The 14,419-nt window shown below is 38.2% G+C and overlaps 1 protein-coding gene across 1 annotated transcript; it reads left to right on the forward strand.

Moving 5' to 3' along the window:
• Nucleotides 1-1,142: 1,142 nt before the first annotated feature.
• On the forward strand, nucleotides 1,143-10,150 carry LOC125849218 (3-isopropylmalate dehydrogenase, chloroplastic-like). Its single transcript, XM_049529258.1, has 7 exons — nucleotides 1,143-1,397; nucleotides 2,090-2,410; nucleotides 2,489-2,650; nucleotides 2,736-2,810; nucleotides 2,994-3,103; nucleotides 3,332-3,404; nucleotides 9,717-10,150. Exons 1-7 carry the CDS (start codon nucleotides 1,227-1,229, stop codon nucleotides 9,906-9,908), a joined length of 1,104 nt encoding a protein of 367 aa, XP_049385215.1. The 5' UTR covers nucleotides 1,143-1,226; the 3' UTR covers nucleotides 9,909-10,150.
• Nucleotides 10,151-14,419: the final 4,269 nt, after the last annotated feature.

The raw sequence follows: 14,419 nt of genomic DNA on the forward strand, positions 1-14,419 counted from the left end.
TATTATAAGTCATTTCCTTAAAAATATCAGTGAGTTCTTTAACATGACTAATAAAATAATCATGTTGCTGCTCACATTCTTCGCATAGAGAAAAAGTGCATTTGATGTTAGAAGAGGAAGCAACACCAATAAAAGATTGAGTTGTTGTCATGGATGAAGCTTCTTGTATCATTTCATCTACAAGGTAAATAAAAAAAGGTTGAGAGTTTACAATTGATTATAAAATAATAATGGGTAGCAATTTATACTTATGTTGACACATGGATATTTTGTTATCACATATGTACCTTTTGTTGCCACGAATGAATCTTCTGTTACTACAGATGATCATTTTGTTGCCCTAACACATAAGTGATATGTTCCAACATATGACAACTTTGTTGGGATATATACCAACATCTTACTAAAATGTAGCAACATAAGACACATCTTTCAACAAATGAAATATATGTTGGACAACTGAACTAGACTTATTTCTAAAATCATATGAACAAAATGGTCACAAAAAGAACAACAAAAGCAACAAAAAATGAATTTTCACTGAATGTTAACAATACATATACATTTCCTCAAAATTAGGGTTTTTTTGGGTTTGTTGGTTTTCTTTCAAAAACAATAAATAATAGGTACCATTACACCATTATTCAATTTTCACATCTATAGAACGATTTATTATTCATTAACTCAAGAAAAAAACTTAGTATTGTTCAAAAATTGTAAAATCTTTCAAAAAAATGACTTACCCATTAAGTCGAACACAATCTTCAGTTCAGAAAGAGGAGATGAGGAGGAAGATAAGATAATGGGGGAGAATATTTATTTTGATAGTCGGATTTTTGAATTTTCTTAGGAAGAAGAAGAAGAGAAGAGAGAACATTGGGAGAAGAAGAGAAAATTCTATTTTCTTTTACTTTTTTTTTAAGTGGTTTGGATAGAATTATAAAAATTGAAAAATGAAGTGTTTTTTTTTTTGTATTTTGTAAAAGATTAGAAAGTTTTGAAAATATTAATTTGGTTCCAGATTTACTTAATTACATTTTAAAATAAATTTGCCATTTTTTGATCAAAGTGTCACCAAAAATCAAACCAAGACTTAATTGATAGCTTTCATCCAATTGTCTCTCCTCGCTTTGCCTTTTTGGTTTGTTCCCTTTCTCATATATTAGGAGAAGTCGTCTGTCTACTCCCTCTTTTGATCATCAATAATACTAATTTGTTCATCGACAATGGCTCTTCAGATTGCGAAAAGACTTCTTCGGAGCCCTGCTAATTCAGCTGCACCGTCTATTAGGTTTTTGGATCGGAGCTTCACTTCCGAATCCAATTCCAACTTGATCCGCGCTACTCTTTTCCCCGGCGATGGTATTGGACCTGAGATCGCCGAGTCCGTCAGGCAGGTCTGCCTTCTTCTCCTTTCTTTGTTAACTTATATACTTGTTCTTCTACTTTCTCTTCAATTCTTCTTTTAGATGCAGATACATAGATTATAACAAGACCTCGCAGCACGATACACTTGTACCCTTGTCGCGCATCTCAATATTAGTTTTCGGATCTTCCTCTCCTTGTATAGGCTGCCTTTCTTGAGATAATAATTCCACTAACCATTTCTCATAGGGATTGGAAATTTCTATGGGATTGGTACCATGGCTTTATAGCTTCTCTTTTTTTTTTTTTTGGATGAAATGACATGCTACTTTACTTCTTGATTATGTTTTGGATGTTCTTATCAGCTAGTCGAATCACTTAGGAATAAAATGCACAAGTAAATATCCTGTCCTTATTAATTGTACTAAGATGTGTGACAAAGAGTTCTTCTGCTAATCCTGCCTGAAGGTTCACAGGCATTATGGTTGGTTGGATTCTGCTATTTTGCTTGACATTTTTCTACTTAAACTGTCCACAGTAATGGTAGTTGATTTGTAATCCTTTTGCATCTTCTGGATGTTAAATGAATGTAAGCTACCTTGATAAATAAATGAACTTGGTGCCATTACTCTATATCCGCCTCTGGCTTTCCCTTGGAGCTAGGCTTTCTGTAACTTCATTAAATCTGGGGTTATAAGTTGCTAAATCCTATTAAACACTACAGATATTCAAGATTGCTGAGGTACCAATTGAATGGGAAGAACACTATGTGGGGAAGGAGATAGACCCTAGAACCAACAGCTTTCTAACATGGGAAAGTCTTGAATCAGTGAGGCGGAATAAGGTTGGTTTGAAAGGGCCAATGGCCACTCCTATTGGAAAAGGTCATCGTTCCTTGAACCTTACATTGAGGAAGGAGTTGAATCTATATGCCAATGTTAGACCCTGCTACAGCCTACCTGGATATAAGACTCGCTATGATGATGTGAATCTCATCACTATTAGAGAGAACACTGAAGGAGAGTACAGTGGTCTTGAACATCAAGTAAGTATCTTTCTATATTATTTAATAGAAAATAGCTTATATCTTGAGATCTTCAAATTCATTTGCATTTGGTATCAGGTAGTAAGGGGTGTGGTTGAAAGTCTCAAAATCATCACCCGTCAAGCAAGTTTAAGGGTTGCAGAGTATGCATTTCACTATGCCAAGACCCATGGAAGAGAGAGAGTGTCTGCAATTCACAAAGCCAACATCATGCAAAAGACAGACGGTCTTTTTCTTAAGGTATATCCTTATGCCAGGTGTCTCATGATAGTTATATGTTTTATAAACTAGCACTATGGTGTTGACTTTCTTTCTTTCTGTCCAGTGTTGCCGAGAGGTCGCAGAGAAGTATCCTGAGATTAAGTATGAGGAAGTTGTCATTGACAATTGCTGTATGATGGTATGATCAAAGACCAATCACTTCATTGCGACTCCAGTCTTATACATGTTCATCTTAATGAACAACCTTGAATAAGTTCAATATAATGTTATAACAGTATTGGACCAATTCTCATTTTAAAGTTTCATAAATACTATCTAGAAATTTGTGGTGAAATAACGTACTTCCTTTTCATGCGTATAGCTTGTGAAAAATCCAGCACTTTTTGATGTTCTGGTGATGCCTAACCTCTATGGTGACATAATCAGTGATCTTTGTGCTGGTTTGATTGGTGGTTTGGGCTTAACTCCAAGGTATGCCTTTTTTTTTTTTTTTTTCTTTATACCTCTGATGTTTCATCTGAGTTCATTTTGTCTCGTTTTTCCTAAAGATGATTTCTCCTGCAGTTGCAATATTGGTGAGGGAGGTATTGCTCTTGCTGAGGCCGTGCATGGTTCAGCACCTGNTTTTTTCTTTATACCTCTGATGTTTCATTTGAGTTCATTTTGTCTCGTTTTTCCTAAAGATGATTTCTCCTGCAGTTGCAATATTGGTGAGGGAGGTATTGCTCTAGCTGAGGCCGTGCATGGTTCAGCACCTGATATTGCCGGAAAGGTTTGTATTAAAATAGGATATCATGTCCCGTGAGAATATTGCTTTACTCTTATAGCCCGATGCTTCTATAATTAGAATCTCATTTATCCATCAACTATTACCAAGTTCAATCAATTATTGGGTGGGTATCATCGGGTGTGCTAGATCAGCTTGCAGTCTATTAATGTGGGACTATAAGAAGAGTATAGTATTTTCCGTTTAGTTTGTCATGATGCCCTTCAATCTTATTAACAATAATGAATGCGCAATCAATACATATTGGTGATTAACTTACTTTTGATACTGATGATCGCAAAACACATTATAAAATAAGCCTGTAGTGCGTCTAAGATTGTATAGAAAAATATTGTCTCCACAGGGATTGGTTCAAACAATGTTCAAATAATTCTTGGCTTAATATTATTTAGGAGAATAAATTAGTTTGCATTGGGATGGTTATGAACCACAAGTAGCCAACTTAACTTGTAAATTATTAGACTGATCACAAGAAAACTGAGAGTTGAGCAACAACAATAAAAATTATCAATTGGAGAAGTATGGGTAATTTACAAGATAGGTGCAAGAAGTTATTTGGGATCTAACTCTTTTCAATATTTACTTATAAGGTTCTATTGGTTCTCATGAATTCAACAGTTGATTAAATTATTCTTGAAGTTCTGATTCTTTTTTCCAGTATACTTGATCTCTACAGAATAAACTAATGAAAAGCCCTGTGCACCTATATGCAAGAAAATGTTAATGTTTAGATTCAAGGAAAACGTCTCTCAAATATTTCCTTTCTTGGCTTGACCAATAATTCTAAAAGCTCTTCCCATTACTTAAAAGAAACACCAATTAAAACCAAACAAGATAATGCAAAGCTATTCAACAAACTACTTCCTAGGCGCGAGGTAGATCATAAGATCGAGTTAGAGGTTGGAGCCAAGCCACCCGCACATGCACCCTACCGCATGGCTCCACCTGAGTTAGAGGAGCTAAGGAAGCAACTGAAGGAGCTCCTGGCCGGTCACATTCGTTCGTACAAAGCACCTTATGGCGCGCCAGTTTTGTTCCAAAAGAAGAAGGATGGAACACTGCGACTATACATCGACTACCGAGCGCTTAGCAAGGTAACAATCAAGAATAAGTACCCTATTCCGCTTATTGTCGATTTGTTTGATAGACTTGGACAGGCCAAGTATTTCACCAAGGTGGACCTTCGGAAGGGCTATTACCAGGTTCGCATTGCGGAGGGCCGACATGCATAACAACAATTCATAGCAACCCTTGCAAGTTCGGGAGAAGACAATGGTGCCAAGGAGCCATTGCCACCGGTCATAGAGAAGGTTCTTGAAGAGAGCAAGGACGTGATGACGGATGAGCTGCCAAAGACTACCTCCGACGCGCGAGGTAGAACATAAGATCGAGTTGGAGGTTGGAGCCAAGCCACCCGCAAATGCACCCTACCGCATGGCTCCACCCGAGTTAGAGGTGCTAAGGAAGCAACTGAAGGAGCTCCTCGAGGCCGGTCACATTCGCTCGTCCAAAGCACTTTATGGCGCGTCGATTTTGTTCCAAAAGAAGGATGGGACATTGCGACTATGCATTGACTACCGGGTGCTTAACAAGGTAACAATCAAGAATAAGCACCCTATCTCGCTTATTGTTGATTTGTTTGATAGACTCGGACAGGCCAAGTATTTCACCAAGGTGGACCTTCAGAAGGCTACCAGGTTCGCATTGCGGAGGGGGATGAGCCAAAGACAACGTGCGTGATGAGATACGAAGCCTACAAATGGTTGGTGATACCTTTCGGCCTAACCAACACACCCGCCACCTTTTGCACGTTGATGAGCAAAATCTTTCATCCCTACTTAGACTAGTTCGTGGTAGTGTACTTAGATGACATTGTCATATATAGTAACATCTTGGAAGTGCACATGGAGCACTTGAGGAAGTTTTCCAAGTCTTAAGGGAGAACCAACTCTTTATCAAGCGGGAAACATGTGAGTTCGCCCAGCACGAGGTACACTTATTAGGGCATATTATTAGCCAAGGCGAATCACGCATGGACGAGGCCAAAATTCGGGAGATCCAAGAGTGGGAGGCGCCCACAAAGGTGACCAAGTTGAGATCATTCGTTGGACTTGCGAACTACTATCGCAGGTTCATCAGTGGCTACTCCGGTAAGGTCGCTCCATTGATTGAGCTGTTAAAGAAGAGTAAGCCGTGGGTTTGGAGTGAGGAGTGCCAAAAAGCTTTTGAAAGTCTCAAGGCCGCGGTGACAGAAGAGCCGGTCTTGATGCTACCCAATTTCTCAAAGACCTTTGAGCTACACACAGATGCTTTAGATTTTGCCATTGGGGGAGTCCTAATGCAAGATAGGCACCCAATAGCGTTCAAGAGTCGCAAACTCAATGAGACCAAACGACGCTACACGGTGCAAGAGAAGGAGATGACGACCATTGTACATTGCATACGCACGTGGAGAGATTACTTACTAGGCTCCAAGTTCGTGGTCAAGACAGACAACGCGGCCACTAGCTACTTTCAGTCACAAAAGAAGATCACCTCGAAGCAAGCTAGGTGGCAAGACTTACTAGCTGAATCTATGTCTTGGTGTACAAGCTAGGAAGGGGCAATGTAGTGGCCGGCACACTGAGTAGGATGGTCGAGTTTGTTGCCATCACTACTGCTCATTGTGACATTCAAGATGCTATCAAGGATGGCATGCAACACGATCTGGAGGCCAAGAAGCTTATGGAGTTTGCCGCCCAAGGCTAGAGAAGGCACTTTTGGGTAGAAGATAGCCTTTTACTCACTACCGGTCAAATGGTCTATGTACCCAAGTTCGAGTCCATAAGGCGGCAAATCATCAAGGAGAGACACGATACGCCTGGGCTGGCATCCGGGGCAGCGACGTACGAGGCGTTGATTGAGGCAATCTATTATTGGCCGCGCATGCAGGACGACATAGTGCTATGTGCAAACATGTCTGGTGTGCCAGCAAGACATAGTGGAGCAGAGGCAACCGAGAGGGCTACTTGAGCCACTATCTGTAGCAGAACGACCATGGGAGAGCGTAACCATGGACTTCATCACTTCCTTACCCAAGTCTGACGAGCATGGAACGATAATGGTCATGGTGGACATATTTTCAAAATATGCTACTTTCATGCCCGCCACAGTCGGTTGCACCACTAAGGAGGCTGCCAGGCTATTCTTCAAGACCGTGGTTAAGTATTGGGGGCTGCCAAGACATATCATCAGCGATCGAGACTCCTGCTTCATCGGGAATTTTTGTAGAGAACTATTTGAGATACTTGGCACGGAGCTTCACTTCTGCACAAGTTTCCACCCGCAGACCGACGGCCAAACTGAGCGTGTCAATGCCCTTCTAGAGTGCTATCTTAGGCACTATGTTAGTGTGCACCAGAAAGATTGGGCAAGGCTCCTCGACATGGCACAATTCTCTTATAACTTGCAACAGAGCGAGTCCACTGGGCACACACCGTTCGAGTTGGCGATTGGCCTACAACCCCAAACTCCACATTCTCTACCAGCCGCTTTCAAGGGGAAGCGTTTGGGAGCCTACCATCTTGCCAAGGGATGGGAGGAATAACTCGACACTGCCAAGTCCTACTTGGACAAGGCAACCAAAAAGATGAAGAAATTTGCCGGCCGCAAGCGGCGTCCCACGGTTTACCAAGTTGGAGACATGTTCTTGGTGAAGTTCAACCCAAAACAATTTAAAGCACTAAGAGGCGTTCATCAGAACTTAGTGCGAAAGTACGAGGGTCCATTTAAGATCATTGCCAAGGTAGGCAATATCTCGTACAAGGTGGAGTTGCCTCCACACTTCAAGATCCATTCGATTTTTCATGCAAGCGTCCTTAAGCCATACCATGAGGACAAGGAGGATCCCAGCCGAAACCAGTCAAGACGGGCGCCCATAACTGTCACTGCCTCGCATGATCGAGAGATTGAGTCTATCATAGACTACCAAGCGAAGAGGAAGCGAGGGCAGCAAGCCAGTGCCATGTTCCTTGTTCATTTGAAGGGACAAACTTCGGAGGAGGCCATATGGGAGAGATATGAAGACTTGCGGCAGTTCAAGGACCAAATTCGGGAGTTCTTGTAGCAGTGTGCCGCAAGCGTCACATCAACATGTGGGGGAGAGTTTCATGTTCCGCCACTTCACTGTTCAAATTCGGCACTGGAATAGGGGAGAAGAATCCAGAGTTATAGAGAACTCTAGAATCCCTTAGATATTTTCAAGAAGGCTTTTGAATTCCCTAGAAATAGTAGAGAATTATAGAATGTGGACTAAAGTGTAAAATATTGTAGGGACTTGTAAAATAATTATTATTTACTTAGGCCCTTAGGGAGTAGTATTAATAGAGGACCTCCCATTTGCAAAATCATCCAACAAAGTTGTAAGCAATCTTCCACAAGCAATACAAAGCCGTCTTCCAAAAGCTCTCTAAATCTTCCCAAGTCTTTGTTGCATTCTCTTAGCGATCTAGTTTCGAAGGGCTTACTTGTCCCCTGGATTAGCCTTAGCGGAGTAGCCACAGATGAACCTGCGATATTAGTTTGCAAGTCTAAGGAATGATCTCAGCTCGGTCACCTTTGTGGGTGTGTCCCAGACTTAGAGTCTCACTAATGTTCCGTGCGGCACTCGACAACTTACTCACGAATCTTTCACAGTCTTGTAAGCTCAAGTAAGCCCTTTGAAACTAGATCGCTAAGAGAATGCAAGAAAGACTTAGGAAGATTTAGACAGTTTTTGGAAGAAGGCTTTGTATTGTGGAAGATCGCTTACAACTTTGTTGGATGATTTTACAAATGGGAGGCCCTCTATTAATACTACTCCCTAAGGGCCTAAGTGTAAATAATAATTACTTTACAAGTCCCTACAATATTTACATTTTAGTCCACATTTTAGAATTCTCTACAATTTCTAGGGAATTCAAAAGCCTTCTTGAAAAATATCTAGGGGTTCTAGAGTTCTCCATAACTCTGGATTCTTCTCCCCTATTCCGGTGCCGAATTTGAACAGTGAAGTGGCGGGACATGACATTTCTTCTGTAAGATAAAAGTGAGAAAATTTGAAGGTTTCTGTATCAGTACTGTTTTGCTAATTGGTACTGGAATAGTGAAAAATCTGAACCTTTGAACAATTTTTTCATTTTCTTTAAGAAATATTTTCCAGAAGCTTTGTAAACACAATTTATTTTTGTCAATATTTCCTAAAAGGATAGTATAATCCGGGCGTATTTGAAAAAGTACAGAGATTTTTAAGTGTGTCAAGAAAGACAAATAAACTTGCAAAAGTTTTCAACAAACGGCTAACTAATACATTGATGAAAAAGAACTAAAAATGGATGACAGTCCTGACCCCCACCCCAATTGCCATTGCTACTGTTTACCTCTGTCAAGATGAAGTGAAATGGGCAGCCACAAACCCTTTTACTAATAGCGGTGCTACCTAATTAACAAACATGTACATCCTTGCGTGTGTGCTTCTACTGAAGTAGCAAAGCTTGTCCACGACGTAGGAAATAAAGTGAGGGGTTACTCAACATTAATATTCTTGCCAGGCTTGTGTGTTTTGCTTTCCTTACACACCAAGAAGTAGAAATAAAGTGAGGGGTTACTCAACATTATTGTTCTTGCCAGGCTTGTGTGTTTTGCTTTCCTTGCACACCAAGAAGTAGAGAATAATTTTTTATAGTTATTCCTTTTCTTGGAACAAGGGAAATTCTGGCTTTGAGCAACATTAAAGTTGCCTCAATGCGACCTATAGGTCATGCCATGGCATCAGCCACTGATGCTTGTGTTGGCATAGTCTGTCTGCATTAGACTCCCTTGGGTGCGGCCCTTTTCCAGACCCCGCGTTAACATGGGATGCTGTGTGTACTGTGTACCAAGTTGCCACCCCCTATTTTTGTTTTCCTTTCTGTTTCCTAGGTACCTGTTCCCCCTTTATAGAACTGAATGTTGAATGAGAAGCAAGTGAGAAATATATTCTGGTCTTAACTAGAGTGATTCTTTATCTGAATTTTTCTTTTTGGTGTCTATGATGAACTTAATTGGAATATGAAATAAGGATGTAAAACAGTGTATGCTTGACACACATCCATAATATAATATGCAGTCAGAGGTACAGGTACTCTTTTATCAAAATTTGTATTTTGGTTTTAGATGCCAGTTGGATGAGATTTGTTTTTTTAAATGTGGTTCAATATCTTCTTCCTGTGCCATTCATTAGGCATTCCACCCCTCTTTTTTTGCATTAATTTCTGTGTTGATAAAAAATTATGTCTGCAGAATTTGGCGAATCCAACTGCTTTGCTTTTGAGTTCTGTGTCTATGCTTCGTCATCTAGAGCTTCATGATAAAGCTGACCGCATCCAAGATGCCATCCTAAAAACAATTGCAGAGGGAAAGTACCGAACAGGCGACCTTGGAGGTACAGCATCAACAACTGAGTTCACGAATGCCATCTGCGATCATCTTTGAACATGTTGGTCCATGTGTATATTATATTTTGCAAAGCAAATGTGTCTTTCAAAGATGCAATTGAAATTGCTTTTGGCGATTTAAAACTACATTTCCTTGGTTTTTATAGAAATTTGCATAATGGGGAATATCAGAATTGATTCTCAAAGGATATATTTCATTGAATAGCATCGACAACCGTTAATGGGTGGCTTTCAGGTTAATTTTAAAGAAATAAGAGATTCATCTTGTTGTTAGTTCAATTCATAATATTCTTGCTTCTAACATGATCATATTTCAATTTTATGTTTCCTCAAGTATCCGTAGAGCAATGGCAGATCTTTTGTTGGTTTCCTTATATTGTTGGAGTTGGAGTTGATAGGTTTTCACGACTTTCTGTGGTTTGCTTGAAAAAGTCAATTTCATGCTCATCTTCATCATTTACGATTGAGATAACTATATTTCTTCGTTATTATATTGGTGCAATTATGTGAAGTCACATTGTAAAGACACTTGAAGACTTAAGAAAAACTCCCATCTCTTGTTCTCGATTTCTATTGCTTTCATCTTCTAATATAGGTAGTTTGATTTTATAACACGCAACACGAGACTCTAAAATATTTTTCATCATCAACTCCAAAATCGGTGGATGTCAGATTATCATGCCCCAACAATGTAAGTTCTATCACACTCTACAAATGGACTGTTGATGTCATCATGAAGAATATTGACTGTCATCTGTATCTTCATCATCATGAACAAAACCAGCTAAGTCTGTAAATTTTGTTCTTCATATAATCACCAAGTGAATATTTTCAAAGGTCTAAGGATAAGTTTTAATACTTTGGTCTATTATATCATTTGTTGAGGGTAGTCATGATGCTAGAATTTTGATTAAGGAATATGAAAATATAAAAAAGTAAAATCTTTTAGAAGTTAAGGAGTGTCAATATGTAATATATATACATAAAATAAATATTTTTATATAGCTACATTGTGTGATTTTTCGATGAAGGGGTGTCAGATTGACACCACTCAAGTATGTGTGGCTCCGCCATTGATTGAGGGTAAGATGATTGATTCAAGTTTCACTGCACCACGAGGGTAGGAATCAAATTTGAGTCTTGATGCATTATGATGATAAGATGTTGGGTTCAAGTTGAGTCAAATTATGGAATAACATGCCTTCTTATGGGTAAGATGTTGAGTTCAAGTTGACACAATATAATGATGACCGAGCAAATTAATATGTTTTTGATAAAAACAATGTGAAGTCTGTCCAACTAAATTTGCTTCATTTCCTTATGTGAATGTGGTTGCAATACATAATAAATCTAAAAGATGACAAAATTACTATTGTGGTTGAACAAATAAATGTGGGCATGACAAAAGACAAAACGAAAAAAGGGTCAAAATTACCCTCGAACTATTCGAAATAACTCATATATACCCTTTATTTATGTTTGGGATCAAAACTACCCTTGCCGTCTATGTTTTGGACCACAAATACCCTTAAAATGCTAACTTTGCCATATGTTTTGACATGACAGTCCACCTAGGCAGTCCAACATGGAAAAAATCCCTTCCTCTCAATTATATTGTTTTTTCATCTCTATCACAATTTTTTTTATAAAAATATATCTAAAATAGTTCTTTCATTGTTCTTGTTTGAGTTATTGTTCGGACTTTAGAATTCCAATTTTGAAGTGCGCTGAAGTTCGTTTGAGATAGTGCAAAATTATGAAGAGATTTGATTGAATGTTACTAAAAATTGCTTGGATATTGCAATTGAAGCTGGAAATTGACATTTAACAACTGATTTCTTAGTTTGAAGACTGATAGTTGAAGATTTGAGTTGAAATCCCAAAAAATATAAAAAATATATGAAAGAGTTCTAAAAAGCTTGAAAATCTAAAAATCGATTTTGTGATTCTATGACCTCAAAACCAAACAATGAACTCGATCCTTCAACACGCAATTACAACTTCAAACAAACTTCAACACACTTTGAAATTGGAGTTCCAAAGTACGAACAACAACTCAAACAAGAACAATGAAAGAATTATATTTGATTTTCTTTTTGTAATAGGGATGAACAAGGAAGAACAACATTATTGAGAGGAAGGTATTTTTTTCATGTTGGACTGCCTAAGTGGACTACCATGTCAGCTCTAATGGTATTTGTGATCCCAAACATAGACGACATTTATTTGGAGTGTGAGTGTTACAATCTCTATGATTCCTCTGAGTTCGCCTTTTCAAATATAGATTCAAGGGCTTTTGAGCTTGATCTTGATTCAAGAGCTCTTGAGCTTGATCTTGATTCAAGAGCTCTTGAGCTTGATCTTGAATTTGTCTTGAACTTGATCTTGGATTCAAGGGCTTTAAATCTTATTCTTGAATCTTCGACGAACTTGAACTTTATCTTGATCTTGACATTTATTTGAATTCAAATGATTTGAGCTTGTTCTTGAATCCGATGGTCTTGATCTTGATCGTTCTTGAACTTGAATGCTTGAATTCTTAAACTTGTAGCTTATAGATAATTTATGGCGTTTGTACCACATGTTTTCTCTAGCTTATTGTTTAGAATTTTCTGTCCCTATTCTGAATTATGAGAACTTCCTTTTTATAGTTTTAGAATAGAGGAGTTGTGATTGAAATAGAATTCCCTTCGGCCAATCAGATTTAAGTGACATGACATATGAGCTTTATAAAATGGGCTTGTCATTTTTGACACAGTCATGATCCTATTGGCTTCTTGTTTGACTTGACATGTCACGTCATTTGCCACGTCGCACCAAAATGGGCCTCTAGAGTGAGATGAAATTGGGCTTAGCAAATTGGGTTCATATATTGTAGCCCAAATAAGTTAATTCAGACTTTAATTAAATTCATATTTATTGGACTTAAATAATTAGCCCAATTATACTAATCCATAATATTTATTTGGACTAATATATTCATGAATTTAATATAATCAGAATCATTTTATAAATTTATAGTTAATAAATTTTAAATGATTACAAATGCCCCCTGCTTCAAGTCTTATCGAGATATTTTTTATCTTTTATAGACTAGGCTTGAAGTAATTAGTGAAGATCTTCTTTAATATGTGGAACAATTTTGAGTTGCAGTATCTTTAATGAGAAATTATGATTACCAAAGTTCTTTAATTTCTTCATAATAATTATGTCTCCTATTTAAAAAAAAACCCAAATACAAGCAAAATAAAATCCACGTGGGCTTGCCTATTGATAACGTTCAACTACACTTCATCCAATTAAGTGTAGGCGGTCGCTAACAAGTATAAACCCAATTAAGAGTTGGGGTCGATCCCACAGGGAGTGATACGATAAAAAATTCGATTAAGAAGTAAAATGGTGCTCTAGTCGTTTGTAGAGGTTGGAATTTCACAACAATAAATTAAATCACAAGGTTTTGACAATTAATGTCAAATGGGGGGATTTGGGTAACCAATTTACGACTACTAACAACCGAGAGTAAACAAGTAAATAAGATTTCTTGGGAGTGTGATAAGTTGAATGCTAATTTCGAGTAATGGGTGATTACGAGTTACTCAAAGTTGTTGAATATCAGTGGGTATGCTAGGTTTGGGTGCAATACCATTTCTTAATTAACTATTGCGAATCAAGTTCTTTCGAACCTCAACAGGCACAACACAATTTAACAACCCATTACCTTAATCAATCCACTTTTCAAGCTAAATTTGTAAGATTGTATTCAAACTCACTTTCTCAAGCTAGATTTGCAACAACACAATCAAAACAATCATCAACTAGCAATTCGACTCTAACACTTCTTTCTCAAGCAAGTATAGAGTACTAAACTAGAATTGCATTTGCAACTACAATTCCTCAATTATAACACGAACTATTAATTGAACCCACTTCAAAACAAAAATAAAATCAATAACTAACAACACCCATTAGCTAATTAATGCATTCAACTACATAATCACACCCCCAAGAATGGCGGGTTTTAGACAAACATAGTAAAAAATAAGAAATCGTTACCAACAAAGTTTTCCATCAGGTTGGGTAACGATCTACAAGTATTCAAATGCTCAAATTAAGGCTAAGAATCTCACAATCTCTAAATCCTCGCTCAAAAATGTAAACACAATGTTCTAGAATGTAAAAGATAAAAAACCCAGCAGTGAACAATGTGTCTCCTTTCAGCTCTTTTTAAAAACAATATTTATACGTTCCTTGAATTTCAGTACAGAGTCAACTCGGCGAAGTAAGTTGGGTTTGCTGACCTAATCGGTGACACGAGGAGTGCTCCTCTTCTCGCCTTCTTGGCGTGGCTTTCCACCAAAAGTTTTTGTAACTTTTGGCGAGCTGGGTCAGCATCGCCGATCCCTTCGGCGTGTCGCCGAACTACTCCTTTGTTCGCCAAGTTGGTATTGTCTAAGGGCTGGCATGCTGAAATTTTAGGCGAGATGAAGGTCCACTCGGTGAGTTGCCGAGTGGCTTTGGCGAGTACCAACTTTGCTTTCCTTCAACCTT

Source organism: Solanum stenotomum, chromosome 12 (genome assembly GCF_019186545.1).
Source record: "Solanum stenotomum isolate F172 chromosome 12, ASM1918654v1, whole genome shotgun sequence".
Taxonomy (NCBI): domain Eukaryota; kingdom Viridiplantae; phylum Streptophyta; class Magnoliopsida; order Solanales; family Solanaceae; genus Solanum; species Solanum stenotomum.